The sequence below is a fragment of the Cyanistes caeruleus genome, chromosome 19 (genome assembly GCF_971803275.1).
Source record: "Cyanistes caeruleus chromosome 19, bCyaCae1.hap1.1, whole genome shotgun sequence".
Taxonomy (NCBI): domain Eukaryota; kingdom Metazoa; phylum Chordata; class Aves; order Passeriformes; family Paridae; genus Cyanistes; species Cyanistes caeruleus.
In genome coordinates, this window is record NC_141719.1 from 3,612,306 (window position 1) to 3,638,168 (window position 25,863).

The window sequence follows — 25,863 nt, forward strand, 5'->3', positions numbered from 1 at the left end:
AGGGTTTAGAATATTGTCACCTTTCCTTCTTCTTTCTTCTTAATTTTCTTCTTCTAGAGGTTTTTGGGTAGTAACAGGTGATTGGATAGAGAATGCTGCAGTGCAGCACACAGGTCATTGGGTCATTAAGAAAAATAATATATGTGTCTATTGTTAATTGGATAAAAATAGATATAAAGACGAAACAGCCACGTGGTTTGGGGCCATTTTGTGCCATCAGAGCCAAAGTGAGCCAAAAGGGCAGGATGAATTGAACTTGAGCAAAAAGTCTGGAAAAGTCTGCCAAGTCTTTGATAACATCCTAATAAACACAAGAAGCAAGATCCTAACGAGCTTTGGAGTTTTCTTGCTGACCCAGAGAACTGAGACAAATGGAACTCTCCATGAGGGAGTATTCCAGAGGAGCTCAGCTCAGAGGAGACTGAGAAATCCAGGAGTGAGGAGAAGTGCAAAAGAAGTAGAGAAGCAGAATCAGAAAAACAGATAAAGAAGTTACACTGGAAACCTTGGTCCAGCCCTTCAGCTTGTCCTGCATCTGTCTGGAGCTTCCTGCTGGCATCCTGGGATGCAGGCTGGGAGTGCAGCTCTGGGTGCAGCTGGAAGCTGGGGGGATGCACAGCGTGCACTGTGATGGCAGCACCTCTTTGCTGGGCGGTGAAACGTCCTCAGGCTGCACCAGGGCTGGTTTGGATTAACCACCAGGAAAAGTTTCTTCACTGGGAAGGTGGTCTGGCACTGGAACAGGCTGCCCAGGGAAGTGTGGAATTACCATCCCTGGAGATGTTCAGAAGTCATGTGGGTGTGGCACTTGAGGACAGGGTTTGGTGGTGAACACAGCAGTGCTGGGCTGATGGTCGGACTCAATGAACCCTTGGAGTTCTTTCCCAACCCTAATTCTGCTGTGGTTCTGTGCCTGTAGCACAGAGGTGCTTTTCACTGCAGTGCAGCAGCTGAGGGGTTAACTGGAGCCTGTGGTTGCAGCCTCATGGCTCTGGATGTGTCCTTAGATGAGGTCATAGGAATTTCTTCGGGCAGCCTCTGTTCCCCTTTGTTCCAGGCACCAAACCGGTCACCCCAGCTGTGCAGCTCTCCTGCCACAGTGTCCCCAGGCACCACCCGCTGCCCTGGGCTCCCTGGTGACAAACCCCGGCTTGACACGTGTCCCTTCATCACACATGGCCTTTCTCCTCGCCAGGACAGAGCAGCAGAGGTCACCAGGCAGCCCAGAGAGTCCCCTCTGCAGGCACAGCTCTCCAGGTGATCCCAGCTCTGGGCAGCAAGAAGTTAAAGCTGTAAGGCTGCTCCCAGCTCAGGTGTGTGATTCCTGCAGGGACACACACAGGGCACTTGTGTAATGCTGGCACGTGGACTCTGAGCTGCCTGGCACGGTCCTGTGGCTGCCAGCAGAGCTGGGTGTTGCTCACAGGGAGGGGAGGGCACGGCTGAGAAAGCCCAGGCTGGTGCTGGGTGCCCTGGGTAAGGGGATGTGCTGGGGGCTGGCTGCTCGTGCTGGTCCCTCAGAACACCTCTGGGCCATCTCCAGCCTCAGCTGTGGTCTCAGTGAGGCCCCAAAGGCTGCTGAACCCTGCAGGTGAGGAGGTGGATCTCGATGCCTTTCCCACAGCATTTGACTCTGTGTGAGGAAAACAGAGACAGTAAAATATAAATCATTGGTTCAGGGATTTACTGCTCTGTAATGTTTGGGGGCTTCAGATGCTGAGTATGTTTTAAGATAACAATTTTCCACGCTGGAGCGTGATACAGATCTGCTGATGAGCACTGACAAGGTCCACAGGTTCCCCTGAGGAAAGAAAATGTACAAGTGCAGTGTGGCTCCTCCAGGACAGGAGAAGTCCTTGAGCAAGGTTATTTCTCACCTCAGCAGCAGACATCTCTGGAGGAAGCCTTGAGAGCCCTTCCAACAGAGCCTGACATCAGGTGCAGCAGAGAGAGGGGACAGGAGTGACAGTGGAGCGTGGCTTTATCTCATTTGTTCATCTTCTCCCCTTTTGAAGGATGGAGGAAAGCACCCTGAGTCCTCCAGAGTAAAAGAGTGCTGAGAGAGAAATGCACTCAGTGTCACCTCTGCCAGCCCAGCCACGTCCTGTGAGGGCTCAGCAGGGGCAGGACACATGTCCAGTGTGCCAGTGGGCACTGGAGGAGTGGGAAGTGTGTGAGTGCAGCACCTGGCAGGGGAGGAACGGAGGAGAATGGATGGAAGGAGGGCTGGTGAGCCCTGCCCTGCTGTGTGTGTGCCAGCCCAGGGGCGCTGGTTCCCTCAGAAGCTGTGGGTGGCCACATTTCTCTCAGCTCACTACACGAGTCTCTCTCTGGTGTTTATTCTCTTTCTGCTGCTAAAACTCTGGTTTACAAATTGCTCCTGGGCATGTTGGCGGGCCAGCTCGTGGCTGCTCAGCTGTCCCTGCTGCCCTCCAAGCCTGGTGTCCCTCATCCCGAGGGCAGAGGCCAGTTCTGGAGCTGTGGCTGCCACCACAGCCTCCTCTGAGCCCCCAGGGTGAGCACCAGAGCTGGCTGGTGCTTACTGAGCCCCAAACTGTGCCTGGGGCACTGGGCACGGATTTACGGCTGGTTGGGGCTGCAGGAGATGCTGCCCTTTGTCACAGGGATGATTTTCCTGGAAGGCAGTGAGATTTGTGGTTGAATCATTCTAGATGTTCTGGGATGACCTGCAGAGTGTGAAGTCTCTCTGCCAAAATTTTGGTAGCCAGGAAAACGATAAGTGAGCTCTTACAAAAGCACCAGGAGCAAGAGACATTCCTGATGGACCAACTCAGTGGAGCAGTCCTTGGTTTAAATTTTCTGTGGTTTGATTTTTGGTCAAAAGTGTTTTATGGTGCTCAGGAGAGTCCAGGCCGGGATGGTTCTGCTGGTAAATGAAAACAGGGTCTGTTGCCCAGTTTTGGGGTGTTTTCTTCCCTGCAGTGGATCATCCCTTCCTCAGCAGTGGGAATTTAAGGTAAAGGAGTGTGATGGTTGTGTTGCAGTGAGGTAACACAGGGAAATCCATCAGAGAGAGGATTCCTAACAGAAACACTGTGAAAATCCATGTGTTTGGGATGCACCTGAGGGAGGTAAAACAAAACATCTCAGCAGGTTTGTCCTCGTGTGGGGTCTCCCCCCCATGCCAAGGAGCTGGCTCAGTGCACAGGAACAGAGTGTGGCATCCCACTCTCCTCTGCTTGCCTGTGTGTAAAGTGCAGAAATTGTGCAGAAATGTTCATCTGCATCATTCAGTTGTGCAGAAATCTTCATCACATTGCTCAGAGCCACATCCAGCCTGGCCTTGAACCCCACCTCACCCTGTCTTGAGCACTTCCAGGGATGGGGCAGCCAGGACTTCCCTGGACAATCTGTGCCTCACCACCCTCACAGGGATGAATTTCTTCCTCACAGCCAAACTAAACCCTGCTCTCTGTCTGTGTGAAGCCACTCCATGTGTCCTGTCCCTCCATCCCTTGTCCCCAGTCCCTCTCCAGCTCTCCTGGAGCCCCTTTAGGCCCTGGAAGGGGCTCTGAGCTCTCCCTGGAGCCTTCCCTTTTCCAGGTGAACATACCCAGCTCTTCCAGGCTGGCTGCAGAGCAGAGGGGCTCCAGCCCTCGTGGTCTCTTCATGGTTTTCCCAGGAATCTCTCCAGCAAGTCCATCCATGTCTTTCTGATGTTGGGGACCCCAGAGCTGGGTGCAGAGACCAAGCTGGGCTCTCACCAAAGCCAAATAGAGGAGCAAATTCAGCAGTGCCCCACAGGGCTCTGCCTTCCCCAGCAGTGAAGGACCACAGACCTTCAGGTGTGGAGTGACCCCCCCTGTTTGGGGCCCTCAAGGAGCCCACGAGGGCAACACTAATGGGAGGGAAGGGTCCAGGAAGGAAAACATCAGCAGAGGATTGTGGAAGAGTTAATATTTATTGAAACTCCTTCTGCTCTCCCGGGAGGGTGAGGAGTGTCCGGCGCTGCCTCGCCTCTCGCTCTGCCCTGCCAGCTGCTGTTAATTCTTGAGCACAGGAGTGTTAAAGAGTGAGCACAGAGCCTGGGGAGGGATTTCCAGCAGTTTGAGGCTTTCAGGAAGCGAGGCTGAGAGCCAGAGGAGAGCTCTGACAGGGGCTGTCCTTAAAATCCCTCCACAGTCCCCTCTGTGGGCACCGTCTCAGGGGGCTGGGTGGGCCTGGGGCAGGAGGGACAGTGTGCTGCTGCCACCCCTCGCTGCCACTGCCACCCCAGCTCTGCCTGCTGATGGGCTTTGTGTCCTGGCAGGGTTGGCAGGGTGTGACACTGGTGCTTTGGTTCTTTTCCCCAGGACTGAGGTGGACAAGAGAGAGATGATTTCTCGTGTTCAGGTTTAGGATATTTATTCTTTCTTATCTATATTACATATTTACAGAGTACAAGGAGCTATGTACAGTTGGGTAACAAGGTGCAAAAGGGCTGAAGGAGAATCTCTTCAAGGTCTTTTAAGTGTCAACCCATCCAGTAATGAAATGCCAAGTAACTTATTTTCATTTCTAACCCAACAATTGGATATCTCTGTCCTGCAATGCAGATTACTTTATCCAGTCCCCTAATATTACCCAAAAACGCCAGAAGAAGAAGAAGGACAGGAAGGAGAGAGACAACACCCCAAATCCTCCATCTTCTATCTCACATATTAATATACCTAAAACTCCCAACTCTAACTTTTTCACTCAGTGATTTTATACAAATCTAACTCACACATTCACATTCTCAGTTTCTCTACTTAGTTCTAGAAGCTTTCTCTGGGGTTTGAAGTTAAACTCAGTGTTCTCTTGAGAGTCAGAGCCTGTCAGCACAGATAAGGGAATATCTCCTGTGCCTCTGACTCCAACACAGGGTCTCTGGCTTAGGAAAGGTGGTAACTCAGGAGGATCTGAGTGATTTGTGTTCCCCTGTGTTGAACAAATAGAGGTTTTTCATAAGAAATAGCCAGGGAGTGGCAAAATAGTGCTTGGCAGCACATGTGGAGCAGCTGAGAGCTGCAGCCCCGGGCAGGGCAGCTTGGCTGCCCAGCTGGGAGAGGGGGATGGAGGCAAAGAAACACCTGGCAAAGAGCAGGGCAGCAGCACTGAGAGTGTGAGCGCCTTCCTTGGAAAAAGGAGGATCTCCTTGGTTTGGTTTTAATATTTTTCCAAGTGAAAAGGACAGTTTTAGTCAAGGTTTTCTTTCTTTCCCATCATCAAGGCTGATAAAAATGTAAAAGAAAGGTTTTTGGAGCAAACAGTCCATGGAGGCTCAGGTACTTTCACTGCTGGCTCAGTCCAGCCTGGGGGTAAAAGGCATTGAGGGAATATAATGGAGTAACACTTGATTGAGTTGGACCTCTTGATTGGACCTGCATTTCCTCATGTGAAAATGCTTCACTAAACATAATTTGATTTAGGAATGCTGCACTCTGCCACGCTGTCCTCCCTCTGTGCTCTCCTCCCAGATACCCAGTGCTGCAGATAGCTGAGATAATCTGTAAAAGAACCAGTTGAATCCCCATTTTTCCTGCCTCTCCAGGCCCTGGAGGTCTTTGGCTGCTCTGGCTGCTTCCTGCACCTTTCCCAGTGCAGCCTGAACCTCTGATCCCTGAAGGGACTTGCAGCACTCATCCTCTCCAGCTCAGGGCTGGGGCTATGAGGTGATACCAGCTGATGTGCTAAAACCCTGGAGGACGTGGTCAGCTGTGACTGAGGGGCTGCACTGACCTAGGCAGGAAAGAAAAAACATCTCTTCTGCCAAATGAAATACCCCAGGAACATAATCCCAGCAAAAAACTGGAGAGGCAGATGAGGAGGGGCAAAGAAGACCTGCCTGAATCCCTGCAGGTGTCTGTGCCACTGCTGGGGCTGCTGACGGTGGCAACAGTCCTGAGCACCCTCCTGGCTGCCCTGGGCTCTGTGCCATGGCCACAGTCCCTGCTGCTCTGTGTTCCTGCACAAAGAGCAGCTTCTGGCTCGGCCAGGGGCTGGGGGAGCCTCGCAGAGGTGAGAGAGAGAGCGAGCTCCAGCTGAGCCTGGCGCAGGGCTTGCTCGACTTTCTTTTTAGTGATTTCCTTCCTTGCTTTCTGTGCACCTGGCAGTGCTTCCTGCTGGCTGCCACCCCTGGAAATGTCCAAACCTGTGAGGGAAAGTGTGTGTGCCCTGTGCCAGCCCCATGAGCACGGGGTGGCAGCAGAGCAGGGCTCCTGCTTCCTGTCCGATCGCTGTTTGCAAATGGAAGTTGGGTTGTTTTTACAGCAGATAGCAGTGGTTTCAAAGTTGCTCCTTCCTCCTCCCTCTCCTTGTGGCTTTCCTGAAAGTTTGGACCCCAAGAATGCAGCTCTGGCCAGGGGAGAGAGTTTTCTGTCCTCTTCCTAAAATCTGGGTGTGCTTGGCTTTCCCCCACCCTTTAGCAGTACTACTAGAAAATGGAATTTATATTTTCTTTCTCTGGATACACTTCTACAGTGCACAGACCACTGAACACCCATTTGAACAGACCTTTGAGAAGAAAACTGAGAATAATGTCTCAGAAAACGAAGAAAAATGGGAAATCCCAGCCCTGGAACATGTGGAAACACACCTCTGAAGGGAACAAACCCTGATGTTGACATCACCAGCACGGGGTACCCCTCTCTCAATCACAGGCACCCCATTATTTGCCTTTTAGTGCTTTGTGAGCATTGCTTTGGAGGCACAGACTGCACCTTTAAAGTGAATCCATTAAAATTTTCATGAGCACTTCAGGTCTGACTGAGAGCAGCTACCTGGAGGTTTTGTGCATTTCAAGTTCAGCTGCATTAACCATAGTTTGGGCTCTCTTCCCTGAGTGCCTCCTGGTGATCTGCCCTGCAAGGAATGGTGCCTTTATCCTTCCCAGCACCTGGATCATGATGGGTTAAAGTCTGGAGGCTAAAATGCACGCTGCCCCCATCCCTTCTTCCTTTCCATTCACCTTCTTCCTTTCTCCACACTTCCCTGGGGTTTTTCCCTTCCTCTCCAGCCTCAGGAGCTTGGCCATGAGGCTGCTTGGTGGAGGCAGTGCAGTGGGGTTTGTGCTCCGTGGGGCTGTGCACTCCCCCGTGTCCTTGCTTTGTGTTCAGCACCTCTGAGGTCTCGGGCAGGAAATGTGGTTTGAGCCTGGCAATGGGAAAATATTGCTTATTGTCCCCTCCAGAGCCTTGGGCTGTGGCAGCAGGAGCACACAGAGCTCCGAGTGAACAGGATTTGGGAAGGAATCTAAACTCCTCTGCCCAGGGAATAACATGCTGGGGGGGAGAAGACATTGGAGAGGAACTTCCCGAAGGACTGGGCTGTCTTGGGGCTCCCTGCTGCCTTCTGGGATGTGCAGGGCTGAGCCCACAGCTGGCTGCTGGCCCTGTTCCTCTGATTTGGGGATGCTGATACTGCACCAGCTGCAGAACAGGACGAATCCTCAATGTTGAAAAGTGATATAATGTAAGCCCAGGCTGTGCAAAGGTTTGGCAGTGCCTGGAGTCTTTCCTTGGGGGTTTATTCATCCAGCTGGGCAATAACCTGTCCTTCTGCCCGTGGCACGAGAGCAGTGCCAGGCTGTGTCACAGCCGTCACACTTGGGTTTTTCCGTGTGAACTTGTGAGCTTTTTGGGGCAGAAGCTGTCACTTGGACCATGCTGGTAACACGAGGGTCCTGTCAGCACACCTGGCCCGTGGAACAGCTGCTCCTTCCCTCCCTTGGTAGGGGGGTTGAGCGGTTTCTTGGCCAGCTCTGGGGATGGAGGCCGGGTGATTACCGGTGGCAATCAGTGCTGGGTGGCTCGGGAGGGTCGTGCAGGGTGCTCGGGCAGTGGGCAGCCCCCGCGGGAGGTTGAACACTGTGTCCCCACTGCCAGGGGGAGGTTCCTGTGTGGGGCAGCCCATGTCTGCAGCCACGCATCCCTCCATCCCTCTGGGCACAGGAGCACCGGGCACAGGAACATCAAACACAGGAGTATTGGGTACAGGAACATCAAACACAGGAGTATTGGGTACAGGAACATCAAACACAGGAATATTGGGCACAGGAACACCGGGCACAGGAACATTGGGTACAGGAACATCAAACACAGGAGTATTGGGCACAGGAACATCAAACACAGGAATATTGGGCACAGGAACATCAAACACAGGAATATTGGGTACAGGAACATCAAACACAGGAATATTGGGCACAGGAACACCGGGCACAGGAACACTGGGTACAGGAAGATCAGGCACAGGAGCAGCGGTCACAGGAACATCAAACACAGGAGTATTGGGCACAGGAGCACCGGGCACAGGAATATTTGGCACAGGAATATTGGGCACAGGAACATCAAACACAGGAATATTGGGCACAGGAACATTGGGCACAGGAACATTGGGCACAGGAACATTGGGTACAGGAACATCAAACACAGGAATATTGGGTACAGGAACATCAAACACAGGAATATTGGGCACAGGAGCACTGGGCACAGGAACATTGGGTACAGGAACATCAAACACAGGAACACCGGGCACAGGAGCAGCGGGCACAGGAGCACCGGGCACAGGAGCAGCGGGTACAGGAGCACTGGGCACAGGAGCACCGGGCACAGGAACACTGGGCACAGGAAGATCAGGCACAGGAGCATTGGGCACAGGAGCACTGGGCACAGGAGCAGCGGGCACAGGCTCCACAGATCCACTCTCTCCCGCTGCTGCTCCCCGGGCACCGCACGGAGTGAGAGACGCTCTCACATCCCACCTCAACTCGGACAACACCGAGAGCTCCTGCCCGGGCCACAGACTTTCCCTATGGCTTGTGGCAGGCTCGGAAGCCCTGCTGCTCGTGGGCTGCGGTGGGCAGGAGCGAGCAGCGGTGCCAGGGCCGGCGGGGGAGCCCCCGAGGGGCTGCTCGGTGTGCCGGGCTCGGCAGCAGCAGCCGCAGCCCGGGATGCTGAGCCTGGAATGAAGTCAGCCTTCATCAGCCGAATAGTTTATGCATGAATCGAAACTTCAGACCTGGCAAAAGGCGGAGGGGGGGAGCGTGCAGGATCTGCGCTCTTTAAAAATGCTGGAGCCAAGGAAGGAGGAGGGGATAGAGGAAATAGCAGGAAAATAAGACCGGGGAAGTGGGGAGAGATTTGAGAAGCTGGATGAGTTGTTCGCTCTGTTATTGTCAGGAGCCAAGTTCCTTAAGCATCTCCTGGTGGATATTAAGAGGGAGCTGTGGAGGCTGGAGCGTTCCCCTGGACACTCGCATGCTGTAGCTTTAAGACTGTTTTACAGAGGACTCGGGATTTCCAGTTTTCCTGCGCCTGCTGGAGCATTTCAGGGAGTTACAGGATTTTTCGGGTCATGTACCCCGTTTTCCTTTCTTCCTCCCCTTTTCTCTTTCTCTCTTACTCTTCTTTTTCATTTCAAAGAGACAAAGCTACTTCAGTTTGGAGCACAAACATATGATCAGCACATGGAAATGTGGTAATTTGGATGCATTCATGATTGCAACAGATTGAAGAAATTAGACCAGACAAAGAGCTTTTTTTGGAAGAGGAGGAGGAGGAGGCAAGGCAAGGAGGGAGGGAGAGTGGGGGAAAGAAGGGGACGCCACCGAAAAAAGGGACGGCCGTGACACGCGGATGCTAAATATATCCCGTAGTAATGGAGAGGGACCGGATTTCAGGTAGGCTATTGATCTTTTAATATGTTATAATCTGCCCCTGCCCTCCTACCTTTCCAGCAGCTTCTGTACTTTGAGAAGAGAGACAGCCCCGCTCCGGGTGGATTTCAGACGATTCCTTTAATTTTTTTTATTTTTTTTTTATTTTTTTTTCCTTGCAATGCTTCCCTTCTGCATTTTTTTAATCATTATTTATTTTTTTTTCCCCCATCCTCCTGAGCCCTCGAGACAGACGGTGATTCCAGCAGAAGCCGGGAGGGAGGGAAGGGGGGGGGCGAAGGGGGAAGCAGGGGGGAAGAAGAAACTGCTTTCTAGGTCTGGATTTGATTTGAGTGCCTCTCTCCCCCCCTCCGCTCCCATGTGCCGCACGGCGCGGGGGGATGAATGCTGAGCCTGTTAGCTCAGAGCTGCGAGCCGGGGACAGGGAGGAAAATCGCCGAGCTCTTGGCATGGAGACGCGCCTCTGCTCTGAAGGTTGGCTCCTGGCTGTGCGTGTGTGTGTGTTGTGGCGGAGCTTTTCCTGCTTTGCCAAAGCGTTTCCCCCGGTTTTTGCCCTCCCATCCCGCCTGGCTGGGCAGGAGCTGCCTGCGGGTTCCAGGGCTGCTCCCTGCTTTATTCCGGAGCTTCACCTTGCTGGCTGGAGGGGGGCAGGCAGAGCGAGGGATAATCCCACGGAATTCCCCAGTTTTCCCGCAATTCCTGCCCAGTGGTGCCTGTCGGGGGGGTTCCAAGGGCTGCTCCGGCTGGGACAGGGCACGGGCTGGGCATCAGCGCCGTGAGCAGGGACATCCAGGGAGGGGATACCGTGCCCAAACTGGCAGATGCGGTGGGTTTCCCTCCTCGCAGCCAGCCCGTGGCACAGCTCAGCCTCCTGCGGCACCAGGCCGCTGGTCCTGGGCGTTCCCAGGCGGCTGCCGGGCATCGGCGCTCACAGGGAAACCGCAGGGACCAGAGGAAGCGCTCAAGCCAGGGTGGAGCCAAGCTGTGGCCGGGGAAGGGCTGCTCCCACGGCTGGCCTGTTCCACACCCGGCCAGGGATGTGCTGGGAGCAGCCGGTGCCCCTGGATAAGGATTTACCTGCAGGAGCATCCTGCACTCCCCACCGCCTCTGCAGAGCGCGGGTGGCACCTTCTCATCCCTCTGTCCATCTCCCTTGTGCTTCCTCCTCTGGTCCGAGCCACTTCAAAGCATTCCTGAGAGCTGCTTGTAACTCAGCCTGGTGGGTGTTTCAGCAGCCCGGGGCTTTGGGCTGGAGAGCCTGTGCCACTGGGCAGGGACATGTGGGAGAGAAGGGGCTGAGGGGGGATGATCCCACCCTTGGCTCCAGTTCCTCCTCACAGAGATGCTGTAAAGGGTGGCTGGGGAGAAAGGGACTCCCTAGTGATGTGACTCTGGGCTTTTTGCTCTGAAGGAGCACCGAAGGAGGGGCTCTCCCAGCCCTCAGGCTGTACATTGTGCAGGGAGCACAGAGCCCTGGTGCCCGGGCTGGCTGTCACTGCTCCCAGGGCGAGCAGCACACGGGCAGAGAGACCCCAAAGCATCTTTGTGCAAAGGTGCAGCATCTCCTGCTAATGCCCTGGAGCAATATTTGCAAAACCGTGTCCAAGTGCATCTGTGTTTCCCTGACCTGGAACTGGCTTTTCCATGGGTGGCTCAGGTGTGGCTGTGCCTGGTGACCTGGGCTGGGTGTACATAAACGTGGTGTGTGCCTTCACCTGAGGAGGTTGCCAGGATGATGAGCACGGCTGCTCTGCCCTCACTCAAACGCTGTGTGGGACCTTGGAAACGTGCAGACCATGCTAGTGGTGTTTGTGATACGTGACTTGGGCATGAAATATGGGATGGGGAAATGGATGGCCTGAAAGCCTGGTCCCCTGCTTGAAGGGGTCAGCACAGGCAGGGGAAGCTGCTCAGCAGGGGCAGCGGAGGGGATGATAAACCATGTGTGGCAAAACTGTTCTTGAAGAGATTCTGGGCACAGAAGTGACAAATAATGGTTGGAACCCATGATTTCAGGTGTCTTTTCCAAGCTAAGTGTTTCTGTGGTTCTGATGTCAGCAGGCTGTGCTGTTGACTCCCAGGTCCATGGCCCAGCCTGGCTGCAGGGGGAGAGCTGCTCAGCTCACCCTGGTCCTGCTGATGTGCTCTGGGGGTCCCACGGGGCCCTGGCACTGCTGGAGGAGAGGGGCAGGGAGCAGAGCTCAGTCAGGGCCAGCAGGATGGCTGGGCCCTGGCTTTGGTGAATATCTGAGACGATTTGGATGAAAGCAGATCCGTGCCACGCTGGGGGCCATGTCCCAGTCACTGCTCTGGCCCTAAAGATGCTTTTAATTAGTCCTGGGCTGTGGGTGGGAAGAGCTGACTCCTGAGCCGAGTGTGGGGCTGCTGGATGGGATGAGGGCACTCCAGGGCGGGTGGGAACTGGGCCTGGCCTCTTCTTTGAGATCTGTTTCCCACAGCTGCTGGGCTGGGCATGTCCCCTGGGGTGTCCTCTGCCCAGGGAGAGCTCGCCTTTCCTCCCAGAGCCGTGTCCCTGAGCCAGGGTCCTGTCCCAGGGGATGCCAAACACCTTGATCTGCAGGGGAGGGCTTGGCAGGTGCGAGGTGAGGCTGCAGGTCCGTGCCAGGCTCAGTGCCAGCTGTGGGGCAGCGAGGGGCTCCCTGCTCTGGAACAAGGTGCCCGTCTCAGGTGATGCCTGGGGGTGCTGGCAGGAGAAACACAATCTCACAGAACCTGTTTGTCTCTTCTAATCCAGTTAACTCATTTCTCACACATTTCTGAGAGCTACGAAAGCATGAAAAGCTCTAAATGGATTTGTTTCCAGGCATGCCTCTGCTCTGGTGTTGGGGCTGGGAGCTGCGCCCTGCTCTGTCCCTCAGTGCCAGGTTGCGCTGGTGGCAGTGGCCTGGAGATGGCTCTCCTGTCTTTCCCTAGCGGCTGCTCCCTTTGACTGGCTCGGATCTCTCTACAAAGCTTTAATTGTTGTTGCCGCGGGGGCTCTTCTTGAAAGAAAAGGAAAGGTCTGCAACTCCCTGAGCAGAGAGGATTTGGTCACTGCCGTGGTGGGGTGAGAGGACAGGAGCAGCCGTGATGGGAAGGGATGTCTCATCTCCCAGGGAAATTACATCAGTTTTGAAACTGCTCTGGGAAAGCTTATTTTAAGAGTTAACAGATGAGGAATATGTGGAATAACACCTGACTGCAGCGAGTGGCATGTGTTAGGCAGAGGGGGCTGTAGGTGCACAGAAAGAAGATAAAGGGCTCATTAACCCTTTGGTGATCAGTCTGATCAGTTATATCCACTACAGGTATGTTTATGTGTAAAATTCTTAGTTTGACGTGGTTTTGTCCATCATCCAGAGCAGCAGGACACAGTGTGGGGTTTGCAGGGATGGCTGGATGGTCACAACAAAACCTCTTTGATATTCTCAGAGCTACCTGGGGATCATGACATGCCTGGACTGAGAAAGAGGAAAGGAAAGTAGAGGTGCTGTTTGTCATTGCTGGAGCTGTGAGGACAATGCACTTGTTTCTTTATTTTGTTTTTATTAAAAGTTAATCTTCTAAATGTGTGTGTCAGGGCAGAGGTGTTGAGGTTGCTTCTGATGACTTCAGCTATCTTTCCTGCCTCAGGTTTCTTGTGTCCCTGTTACTCCTAGGAAATAGCAGATGGAAGCCTGACATGTCTCTTTTTAGTGTTTTCTCACTTAGTGGACCTTATTTGCCAGACATTTTCCTTTTTCCTCTGGCTTGCAGCACACGTGGGACACCACAGGCTGTGCATTTACAGTCTGCATGGTTCCACCTCCTGTCAGATCCCACTCAACCAGCCCTTCCCTTGTGTCCTTAGCCCTCTGTGTGCTGCCAGTGTCCCACTGCTCGTGTCCCTGCCTGCTGCTGAGCCCTGCCTCTGACAGTGCCCTGTGAAAACCACCTGTACCTTCACCCTTCGTGTTCTGCAGCAACCTGTTGTGGCTGCAGGTTGTGGCTCAGCGATCAGGAGCTCCCTGCAGTGTCTCTCAGGGAAGGGGCTGGGTTTTGGGGGGCTCTGGAGCTGCCTCAGCAGGAGCTGTGTCTGCAGAGAGCTCCGTGCTGCTCCAGCCCCTTTGGCTGCCGCTCCTGCCTGGCCAGCGGACGCCTTCCCGCAGTTGTCTGAGGCACGTCAAGGTATGAAGCATTGTCTATTTCCTGATGTCTGCTCTTAAATCTGCTGGAAATTCTGCTCATCTCCGTTAAATATGGTCCCGCTGTGGGGCACAACTCATCTCCGGCCTGACAGCGCAGGTAACGCTCCTCGACACCGCTCTGCTGAACTGGCCAGCCCCAGGGCTGCAGCTCCTCTGCAGAGATTTCCTTTGCTGCATGACTTGGAGCCTCCCAGCAAGGCAATTCCCATGCTGCTGGGGTGAGGGAGGACATTTCTCATGCGAGTCAGGGCTCTTCCAAGGTCCAGCATACCATAATGCTGAGTAGAAGCAAGTACGTAGTTAGGGAAGTACGTCTGGGTCAACACATGTCTTGTGTTGCCTTAATGATCTCAGAAGCACAATATCTGTGTCCTGTTGGCTTTTCCATGCAGCACTTGCAGCTGTAACTGGTGGGCAGAGGGGTTTGCTGGGGAGCAGTGGATGCCTCGTGCTGGGGGTGCTGTGTTGGGCTCCGTGGCAGCAAGCCCCACGTTAAGGAGCAGTCTTGTACCTGAGAAAATGCAGGGAAAATTCCTTGCTCTGCCTCTGATGTTCCGTAAGTCCTCGGGAAAAGGTGTTTGTGCTGCCATTCCCCTTTGATTTTGGGTGAGGATGAGGTGCTTGGGTCTCTGCTGAAGCTCCCTGTCAGTGAAGGGGTGCAGAATTGCAGCTGGGAGCTCGGAGCTGCTCTGACACTGCAGTGAGGAGAGTCCCTAGAACAGGGGTGTGAGGGGCATCTGGAGCTGCTCCACCATGAGTGCCTGGTGGCACAGCTGATGGAGACAGTGTCCTTTATGTGTGTGCTTAACCAATATCCACAGGTCTTGACCCATTTTAAAGAAGTTTCTTGGGCTCTATCCATTGCTTCTTTCCAGCAGTGTCTGACTGCAAGGGCAGCTTCTCCCTTCCTAAGCACCAGCACTGAAAACTTAATTTCCCCGTGGCTGAGCAGGACAGGCTGCTGAGGTTAAATTGATTTATCCTGTACCCAGGCACTGCTTCCCTGCCACAGGACAAGTGTGAGCCTGTGCTGCAGGATGGAGCTGCTGTTTGAGCACAGGTGAAGTGGAATAGCCCTTCAGTGGAAGGTTTAACAGGGTTTTGGGTTGCTGATGCCAAGAGTGTTGTTAGAGACTTATAAACAGCTCTGGATTGTGGCTTTGGGGGGAGAACGGGCAGGGGTTTACAGGTGAATAAAATGCATCAGTTTTACAAGCAAATAATCACACAATAAACCTGAGAGTGTATTTTTTCATGGAATGACAGCCCAGGTTGGAAAGGATGCCAAAAGATCACCTGGTCCAGCCTTTTGTGGGAAAGGGAGCCTAAATAAGATTATCCATCACAGTACTCAATTACATCCTGAAAACCTCTAGCAGTGGGGACTCTACCATGTCCCTGGGGAGCTTGTTCCAGTGACTGATTGTTCTCCCTGTAAAAAATGTCTTTCTTGTATCAAAACAAAGACTTTCTATTTTTCTGTGTGAAGTCGGTGCTGCATAAACAGCTCTGCTTTAATTTTGTGATTGCAGCATTACCAGGTACAACTAAAGGAGCTGTTCTTGAAGGTGATTCTGGTTTCCAGTGAAGCCAGTTTGGCAGGGGTCATCATGATTGCTGGGATGCAAGGTTTTGGGGGGGAGCCTGCCAGAAGCTCTCAGCATCTCCAGGTTGCAGCTTTGGCCATGATGTAACTCAAGGCCGTGGAAATAATGGTGGGTTTGCATTTCACTGCTGCCTGCTCAGTCTGCAAAATTAAACCATATTATCAAGACATTTGATAGGGTCTCAAGTCCTTTGGTCTCAAGTTGGTCTCTGGCACATTGGAGCACACAAATACTCATAATTCGGTGCTTTTATTGTCTGATTTTTTTCAGAAGCCCATTGGGTTAGGGCACAGAGGTGTGGGCACCCTCTGGTGTGGCTGCTAATGAGGGAATTGGTCCATATATTCTGAAATGACTCTCCCTGACTCCCCCAAAGCTGGGTTCTCTCTGCACAGCTTCCCAAGCTGGGCCGCATCTGTCGATGCCAGCAGCCCACCCTGCCAGCTGGCACTGCCTGCCTGCATGCAGCACTTTCTCCTTCCCAGGGCTGCAGGATGTGGGCTCTTCATTAGTCTCAGAAGCTTTTTTCTTTCCAGGGTTTTGTGCTTCCATGTCTTGCTCACAGTGATGGAGAGGCTTTGGTGTCACAGACCTTGCTGGCCAGAAGAGAAGCTGACATGAGGGGTTTGGGAGGCAGGGGCGTGTGCTGGGTGTTTTCTGGGTGTTTTCTGGGTGTTTTCTGGATGCCTGACCCCTGGCAGTGCCAAACCTGCCCAGCACACACAGGATGGAGTGACCCACATGGGCTGAAGCAGATGAAGCCAGAGCCTCTGTCCGGGGCAAATTTGAATCCGTCTGGGTGGTGTAGGGGGACAGATGGAGAGCTAAAATCCTGACCTGGCAGGAAGGCTTGTTTTGAAGGACACCCATGAAGCTGAAAATCAGCTCCTGGGGAGCTGAGTGGTGTGAAGCTGCAGGCTGAGGAGCTTGGATCAGGATTTGAACCCAGGAGATGAGTCCCAGGACAGTTTCTGCTTTAACTGGGGGAAAAAGAAGGAGGAAGAAACGCTGCAGGTAACAGCTGTGTTGGGCAGACACATCTGGGTGTGGGTAAGGCTGGTTTCGGTGCCTAAGTCTGGGATTTTGTCCCTGTGCTGCTGACTTCGGGTGAGCTACAGCAAATCATGAACTCCCTGAGTTTTGGTGCTTCTGAGATTCTGGCTTGGACTTCAGGTCTGAGCAGGGCCCTGTTTGAGGTCGGGGAGCAGCAGGGTCCTGTGTGAGGGGCTCTATTCCTCAGCAGCTCCTGCTGCTGCCTGGCACAGCTGCTGATCCCTGGCTCTCCCCTGGCTGTGAGCAAAGAACTTTCCAGACCTTCTCATCTGAGTGGTGCTGGAAATGCAGAGTATTGAGCTGCCCTGAGCTGGGGGGAATCGGGAGGCCGATGCCAGCCCTGCAGTGCTGTCCTGCCCACGGGTGTTCTGCGTGGCTCTGTCACTGCTGCTGTGGCACTGCTGCAGGGTCTGTGTCAGAGGGGTTGGGTGATGACTGACATGAGTGTAGCTGGAGGCAAGGTCCTGACAGCTTTTACAGAAACGCTGTGATGTCTTTACAAGGTGACTCGTAAAGAGTCGATTGCCTGGGGCTGCGCAGGACATCAGCCTCAGATCTCCCATTTTCCAGTCCAGAGACCTGTTTCCTTGACTACACCGTGTGTAAAGGAGTGCAAAAAGGCTTTTCCCCACTGTTTCAGCTGACATTTTCAAACCTACACCCTGTAAAGAACATCCCAAAACTTCTTGCTGCTTTTTCAGCACATACCTGGGGGGGATCCCTGCATGAGGAACACCTTGGTTGGCTTCACTACCCCCCAGGATGCCTCTAGGAAATCTGCCCCATCTCAGGTGGCTGAGATTCCCTGGGCTGACCCTCTGGGCTGATGCCTTAAGATTTTAGCTTTTACATTTTTCAGGCCCTGTACTCATCAGTGTATAACTCTGAGCTCCACATGGAGTGTTAGTAAGCTCTCTTCACAGTTTGGTCAGACAAAACAATCCTCTCCAGGCCTGAGATTCAGGACACCATCTCAACTTCAGGCTCTGAAAAGTATGAACTTTGCGGGGAACAAACTGGGGGAATGACTTCATTACCTGAAGATGTAATTGAACAATTAACCTCGGATATGCAAATAGACCAAACTTGTAATTGTCAGAAAAACGCGTGACATCATCCATCTCTGTGAGGCTGCCCAAGGTGTATCACTGAGTGATAAGTGATATCACTTTATCCTCTTAACTCTGTCCAGCCTCTGTTCTAGGTGGCCACTCAAGGGCATCAGGGTCACCCTGCCCTTCAGCAGCTGCATCCCACAGTCCTGGCCACTGCTTTCCAGCAGGGAAGGGCGGATGTGTCTGTCACTCCGATTGGGAACGGCTTGAAGGAACGACCATGGACTCTCAAGGGAGTCACGACAGGAGAATTCCTAGTTTATTGCTTCAGCCCTGTCTTATAGACAGATACGTGGAAAAGTACAGAAAGGAAACTCTTATTGGTTAACAAAGTACTACACCACCATCATTGGTCAGGGGCACTCTGCCCCCCTTGACTGTCTCTTGCAAGGAGAAACAACAGGTTGCAAAACAACACCTGCAAGGCTGTTTTAGTATCTCTGAGAATTGTTTTAATTCCTTCTCATGAATTTCCCAGGCTAGGCTTCAGTCAGGCCTGAGAGCTATGTGGCCTGCAATAACTACAGGCACTCTGGTTCAGATTTAGCATCCACATGTGTCAGCATCTCCGGAGGCTTTGGCCGTCATCTCTTTGACTCACGAGTCTGTCACTCCTGCTGACTCATCCCCATCCCCAGGGACGTGCTGGGGCTGGCAGCGGGGTGTCAGGGGCCAGGCAGGGGGGACAGCTCGTGGGACAGGGGTTCTGAGTGTGGGACAGGGGCTCTGAGTGTGGGACAGGGGTTCTGAGTGTGGGACGGGGGTTCTGAGTGTGGGACGGGGGTTCTGAGTGTGGGACAGGGGTTCTGAGTGTGGGACAGGGGTTCTGAGTGTGGGACAGGGGTTCTGAGTGTGGGACGGGGGTTCTGAGTGTGGGACGGGGGTTCTGAGTGGGGGACAGGGGTATCAAGTGTGGGACAGGGATATGTGGCTGGGAAGTGGCAGTGCAGCGCTCTGGGGGCTCTGGATGCCCCTGGCTCACCCCAGGGCTGGAGGGATGAGGTGGGCACTGCCACATTCCCTGCCCAGCCCCCAGGAGCTGCCCCCAATTCCTGCTCCAGCCTCCCACACCTGCATCACTCCTCACCTGTCCCAGGGATGTCCCTTCACCCTCCAGGTGTCCACTTGAATTTCACCTCTGAAAGGTTGTGTCTGGCTGTAAAAGCAAATAACTGCTGAGGTTTAGAACCAAGGACAGTAAATTCTGATTTATGTCCTTGTAGGGAGGGGTTTTATCCAGTAGAATGGACAATGTTTATTACTACGGTGCTAAAAGCATAGGGGTACCCCTCTCCTAAAAACATCAGGGTTCTCCTCTCCTCTCCTGAGCAGATTTGGGTTTTGGTACAGCCTTTATTTACTAGTGAGTCAGGATTTAAACAGCAGCAGGAGGGAATAATCTCGTGGCACTTTAAAGCTGCTGGAGTCCTCTTCCTGCTCTGTGCCCTTGTGTGAATCATTTAACACGTGTGCTCTCACTTCCTAGATGGAAAATGAGGTGGATACTTTCCGCTTTTCCTTGGCACTTCAGGATCCACTGCGGGGCAGCTGAGAGGGATTTGTGGTGATAAAGCTGGGAATTTGACCCTTGATGTGTCAGCACCCCCAGGCAGGGCTGGGGCTGTGGGCAGGGGCTGATGTGAGATGTGGGGTGTAGGTGAACATCAGGCTGGGGACACGAGCTGTTCCCACTGCATCTGCCTCTGCTGGGGGGTGTGAAAGAGCAGGAGCACAGGATTTATTCTCTCTGGCAATGCCCATTCCTCAGGCATTGGAGGCAGGGCTGGCACAGGCAGAACTTCCTCTGGAGAGATGCTGGTGCTGCCAGGGCCCTGTTCACAGCTCCAGCACTGCTCAGCAGGCTGATGTGTCCCTTCCCTGCCTCTTTCATCTGATCTCCTCTGTTCCCTGGGGAGAAGGAAGAGCACATTAACCTGGTCATCCCTTCCCTGCTGTCTTCTGCTGAAGTATTTAAACATTGCCTTCTCTTCCCCTGGAAAGGAGGATGATCCTGTAGGGACCTACCACTTCCCCCAGTTCTCCCTCCCCAGCCCTGAAACATTTAGTTTTGTTTAATTGTTTTCCTTCCCCCTGTGGCTTTTCTTGGCTCTGTAGAGTGATGAGGCTGGAGCTGCCACTCCAGGAACACTCACCAAGAGGGTTTGTGTTTAATTGTTCACAGATTTATCAAGATAGAGGCAAAGCAGGCAGCCTTGAGAGCAGATAAACTGTTGGACCATGAAGAGGGCTTCAGCACCTAAAATATTTCCCAGTTCTCCCCTTTGTTACATTCTTTGATCCATTCAAGTGGAGAACTGGTCAAACCTGACTTTAGCTGCCTGAAAAGCCCTGGTTGGTCTCTGTATTGACAGCTGCTCCTCAGGGAAGGGAGCCTGGTTGGAAACCACTGAGGCTGGTGAGCTGTTGGTTGTTTTGGGGGAGGTGTTTTGGGTTTTTTTCCAGAAAAAATGATAAATTCCCGGTGGGTGGAGAGGGAAAGTGAACTATGAAATTGTGAGTCTCGTGCTCTCTATTGAAACACACCCTGGGGAAGGCATATCCTCCATAAACAGCAGTGTTGGCCACAGACCAGGAAACCCTTCCCTCGCCGCTCCCCTCTGCAGCAGAGCCGAGTGCTGCAGGCAGTGTTCCCATGCACAGGGCTGCTCCTGGACCCTGTTCTTGTACCTCTTCAGCCCTTGAGACACCCCTGGAGAAACCTGCTGAAGTGCAGGATGTCCTCCAGGGCTCTCTCCCCTTTGCTCATCAGTTTGTTGCAGTAACTGGTGTTGGGAAGGATGGGAATTTAACAGAAAAGTTTCACAGAGATGAATGCTTAGCAGAAGGTTCTCTAGAAATGAAAGCAAGCTTTGATATATAAAAAGATGTTTTTAGCACCAGTTGTTGCTGAAACAGCTGAGAGAACAAAGGTTTAGTTAGTTAGAAGGAGGTTTTATGGCTAAAGTCCAACAGGTTAAGTGGTCTTCAAACAAAGCATGTTTGCTACCAAGTGAAAAAGCACAGGCAGACAGAAAAATGTTTTTTACCAAAGCAAAAAGAATTTTCCACTGCAAAACAAGTTTCAAAGTTTAACATGTAATTACTAACTCAGATGATTGGTTAGTCACTAACACAGTATGGTAATTTTAGCAATTTTGATTGGATATATGGAAATGTAAAGGTATTGTGTATGATGCTGGTTGGTTGTTATGTAAGAAGAGATATAATGCATTGTAACCAGAATTAAATGGGCTTCAGGACACAGGGCTTGTCTGTGGCCAGCAGCTGTAGGACTGCCCCAACTGCTGTAACCCAGCCTGTGGAATAAACAGAATTATAAAAGAGAGCTGTCTGAAGATCCCATCTCTCTGTGGGTTCTTACAACTGCTGCTCCAGTAATTGTAGCGGTAACTGGTGTTACTGGTGCTCCAGTAACTGCTTGTAGTGGTAACTGGTGTTACTGGTGCTCCAGTAATTGTTTATTGCAGTAACTGGTGTTACTGGTGCTCCAGTAATTGTTTATTGCAGTAACTGGTGTTACTGTGGCACTGGGCTCTTGCTCAGGCTGTGCTGTGAGGCCATGGGGGATGTTGCCAAACCTCACATGGATCCCTGAGCACGGATGGAGTTTTGTGGTTTGGATCCTGCTCCTGGCCTTGCTCCAAAATGATACAGCAGGAGGCTGTGCCATGGCACTGGTCCTGTCTTGCTGTGGCTACACCTGTGCACCAGGGCTGTGCAGTGCTCCAGCTGCTCTTCATCTCGTGGCTGAGCCCCAGGTTGGGTAAAACCCAGCTCTGGTGTCCTCTTCTCACCCCTGTCACAGCTGCACAGCTCCCTCTGCATCTCAAGAGTGCTCAGAGTGCCCTTTGCCTGCAGCTGGAAACTTTACCTTGCCCTGCACAGGGTCGGCAGGTGACAGCCAGAGGCACAAGGGCTGGAGGAAGGGGATGTTTGACCGTGGGTGATGCAGAGCTGGTTTGCTCATGGGGGCTGAAGGGCTGCCAGAGAGCTGTGCCAATCACACAACTGCTGCAGGCCTGAAAAGGTATTTTGGAGAAAAGGGCCTCAGAGGCAGCAGGAGGGGTATCAGGAGGGTTTGAGCAGCAAGGGTGGGGTCTCAGCCAGAGCTCTCCCTCTCTTGGCTCCTTGCCTTCCTCCCCCTCCTCTCCCTGTGTGCAGTTTCCCTGTGCAGGCAGCAGAGACCCGAGCTCTGCTCTGTCTCTGGTAAAGCTCAGGTTTGTCTGCTCACCCAGGATTTGCTCCTCTGCCAGAGCCTGTGTGTGCTCCATCCCCAGAAGTGTCCAAAGCCAGGTTGGATGGGGCTTGGGACAGTGGGAGGTGTCCCTGCCCATGGCAGAGGGGCTGAGACAAGATGGTCTTTCAGGTCCCTTCAACCCAAACCATTTTGTGATTCTGTGATAACAAGAAAAGTTTATTTTGCTTCTTGTGCTCACAGAGAGGTGTGAATCCAAACAACGGGCCCACAGCAGGACACCCATTTTTCTGCATTGAAGGATTCACCCTACAGCACCAATTATCCATCAAACCCGAGCATCTACTCTTTTTTTTCTTTTTTTTTTTGCCAGCTCCCTCTGCAGGTTGTGTTGGTGGCTGTCAGTGCCCTCTTTCTGCTGGGAGCCCCTCTGTGCCCTGGCAGCAGCAAACATTGCCCAAGTTAAATCATGGGAAATCCGATTCTGTGCTGGACACGCTGCTCAGGGGCACCTTGGCTGTGACAGGACATTCAGCTGACAGATTTCCCCATGAAGTAAAAAGCTGTAGCTGTTGACATACGAGTGCATCTGAAGTGTCAGCTTTTCCTGTCAAACTCCACCGTGCTGGCTTCAAATCCAGCGTGAAGCCAAGGATAGCTGCAGGGGGCAGAGGCTGCCTGAACTTTGGCAGAAGTTCATGTTGTGTTTTGAGTTGAAATTCAGGTTGCTGCTGCTTGTGCATCCCTTCAGGTGGTGCTGCACAATCTCTGTGCAGCTGGGAAGGACAGGACTGTTCCCTAATTGTCTCTGGCCATCTGGGAGCTCTTTGAGTTAATTGAACTGTCTCTCGTGTTTCTTTCTCTGTTTAAATATTAAATAGGGATTGCACTGAACTGTGGAGGTCAGCAGTGTCTGGGGATGTGTAGAGTGTGGGAATCTGTGTGAGGATGGTGAAGATGAGGTGTGGAGGCATCACCTCCATCTGAAACCTCTGCCATTCCCACCTCTGCATGTCCCAGTGACTCTCACGTTTCCCTGCAGCTTCTTTAGATGTTGACTCCCAGGTGCCTGACTTGCTCTTCGCTGCCTTTTGGATGTTTTTAGTGCTTTTCTCATTGTTAGGAAAGGTAAGCAACATCAGGAGCTGGCAATATTTGTAAAGCTGCTTTCCAAGGCAGACTGCTGCTCAAGAATGAGATTTTCTTTTTTCAAGCAGAGATGTCAGAGCCATCATCAAAAACATTCCCTTCATAGCGCTCTTGTTAGTATTGCATGGACTTCAGCAATAAAGCCAGGCTGGTTTTCAGGCCTGTTATTGGCTTGGAAAAGAAACTGGCTTTAAAAAAACAAAGAGAAAGCAAGGACAAGGAGCAAACCTGGTGTTTTCCAGCAGAGATGCAGAATTGGCTCTGTGGGGAGCTGGTCTCTCTCAGGAAGCGCTGGAAGTGGCCACTTGGATTTAATACCGGGCTCATCAGCCACATCTGCCATGAACAAGAACATCTTGCATTGCAAGGACTTTGCTATTTTCCATTAAATAGGAAGCTGCCCTTTTATTATTCTGAGTTAAGAGCAGGGATCTGGGCTGAGGTGGCTGTCAGAGCTCCCACAGCTGAACGTGTATTCCCGGGCAGTCCTGCTGCGCTTGGCGTTTTCCGAGGGTTACATAAACATCCTTCTTCCACATCCGAGGCTGGGACATGCACTCTGCAAACTGCTGACAGTCCCTTGCAAGAGGCAGAGCTGCCCCAGAAGCTTTGGCAGCTCTGTGAGGTTGGGAAGGGACGGGAGGCACATCGGGCAGAGCGAGGTCGGGGGGATCCCGCTGTGGGGTGTGAGGTGGCTTTGGGCCATCCCAGTGTCCACTGCTGCTGCTGGAGATGTTGGGAGTGACCCACACACAGCGAGAGAGAGACCAGCAGGGTCATCTTCAGGAGTTTGGGTTTGATTGTGTGGCTCCACCTGCGTCTGTCACCTCCTGCAGTTGGGGATGCTGCGCTCCCGCTCCACCACAATCAGGTTTTTCTGCCGAGGAAGGCGTAGGAGTGGAGGTTTATCTCCGGACTGGCAGCAAAGGAGGATGCCACACCTCTGGGAGCTTCTGGGGCTGGGTGGAGCGGGAAGGTGGAGCAGCAGGATGTGGGCTTTGAGGTGCTGCAGTTCATGGGCTTGTCCTGAAGATTTCCAGACCCCTTGGGGAAGGAGAATAGCGATAAATCTGGATCATTGTGACAGGGCCTGGCCCTTTGGGTGATTTGTGACACTCTGTGCCTTTCTGACAGCACATGCAGCAACAGGCTGTAACCCACAGGGGTTCCCTTGGCTCTGGAGCTGAGCTGGGGCTCACTGTGAGTGGGCTTGGCTGCCAGGAGCTCCCAGCTCTGCGTGTGAGGGTCAGAGGCAAAGGAAGCAAAGGCACAGTTAACACCTAGTGAGGCCCTTTCGGTGCCAGCTGGAAGATTTTGTTGTCCTCAAAACTGAGGTGTGGGCAGCTCGATGGCTGTTGCTGTGGGAACTTGCAGTGTTGCTGCAGGAGAGCTGCACAGCTCCCTGAGGAGAGCACCAAAGGGAAACACAGGCCAAGGACATCCCATAAATGCTGAGAATCTGCTGGGTCTGGAAATCCATCCTGGTGTGACTGTATGGGCTGGGGGAGCCCCTGTGACAGAAATGCAGACATACCCAGGTGTGTCTGGATGTGGCTGAAAGGCAGGGCTATCGTCATGCAGAAAATCAGGAGTGGTGATGAGATGCAAAGGGGTCCTCATCTTCGAGGTGGGAAACTTTTCTGGAGGCTCCAAGCAGGGTGGGACATGTAGAATTGTGTCTGGCTTGGGATGTTTCTCCCTGGAGGACGCCCAGCTCATCCTTCTGTTGCATAATGTGAACTCCAGTCAGCCCTTCCCAGGCAAAGCCCTGGCTGTGCCACACTGTGGCTGATTCCTTATGAGGGGTTTATTTTGCTTTATTCCTTTGACAGCCTTCCTTGGGTTTTGCCAGCTCTTCTTTCTATCAGCCTGCAAGACCTAGAAGGAAAGGGCTGTCTTCAAAATGCTTTTTAATGCTTAATTCAGGAAAATAAAGAGAATTGTTTGAGGGTGCCACTCTGCCTGTGAGTAACAGGCATTGCTGGGGGTGTGTGAGGGACACTGCCTGCTTCTCAGGATGGGGATGGGGTGTCTCCACATTCTCAAGTCTGCAAATGCTCCACACATGTGGCACGAGAGAACTGGGCTGGACTATTTGCCTTCTTTAGCAACTGGAAACAATCCAGCCTGCCAGTTCCTGCAGAGCTCATCCTGTGGTTCAGTGGATAATACTGATCCTTGTTCAACTCCCACGCTTCAGTGAGAGGGTAGGGAGGGCTTTGCAGAGCTTGTGCTGTGCTGGGACCCCAGCTCACCGCTGTGGAAGGCAGCACGGATATTCACTGTTCCTGAAGTGCTTGCTCCACAGTTTTAATAAAATCCTGGTGACACAGGGATGACTCTGGGGTGGTGGCAGGTGCTCAGCAGGAGCTGAGGAGGAAGGGCTGTTTCTTAGAGCTCCAGGAATGTCTTCCTGAGTGCATTTGCAGGAGTTTGACTCGTGCTGCCATCGTCTCCCCCGTGCCAGGACGGGAGTTTGTGTCCCCTGCAGGCAGTGCACGGCTGGCTGAGCTCAGGAGCTGCACAAACCTGCCTTTTCTCAAGCAATCAGCAGAGCTGCTGAGCGACACAGATCAGAGTGACAGCCACATCAAGGCAGATCTGCCAGGGATGGGCACGCAGGCTTTATTCTGGGACTGCACCAACGTGACCAAAGGTGGATCCAAGTGTCCCAAATCCTCAGCAGACCTAGGATGCTCTGATCCTCTGGCTGGGGAGGCTGTATCCTGCCCACAGAGCTGGGACAGCCCCTCTCTTAGAGGTGCAGAGGGGATGTGGGGGCAGGAAAGTTTCTCTGATCAAGAGGTGACACTGAGTTTTGGTGCTGGATTGTCCCCCAGCCTCTGCCCACGAGGCAGCAGGGCACAGCTGTGTCCCCTGG

At 52.8% G+C, this 25,863-nt stretch overlaps 1 protein-coding gene across 3 annotated transcripts in view; it reads left to right on the forward strand.

The window, feature by feature from the left end:
• Positions 1 to 25,863, forward strand: part of SEPTIN9 (septin 9) — a 137,280-nt gene that overhangs the window by 29,706 nt on the left and 81,711 nt on the right. The window contains exon 1 of one of the 3 annotated variants that reach the window (XM_086856683.1): positions 9,096 to 9,658. The exons of 1 other annotated variant lie outside the window; for it this stretch is intronic. In XM_086856683.1, coding sequence (XP_086712809.1) covers positions 9,637 to 9,658 — 22 coding nt within the window. In that variant the 5' untranslated portion in view covers positions 9,096 to 9,636. Of the gene's footprint in view, positions 1 to 9,095; positions 9,659 to 10,020; positions 10,130 to 25,863 lie in introns of those variants that run through there. One more of the 3 variants, XM_086856681.1, reaches the window with a different exon arrangement.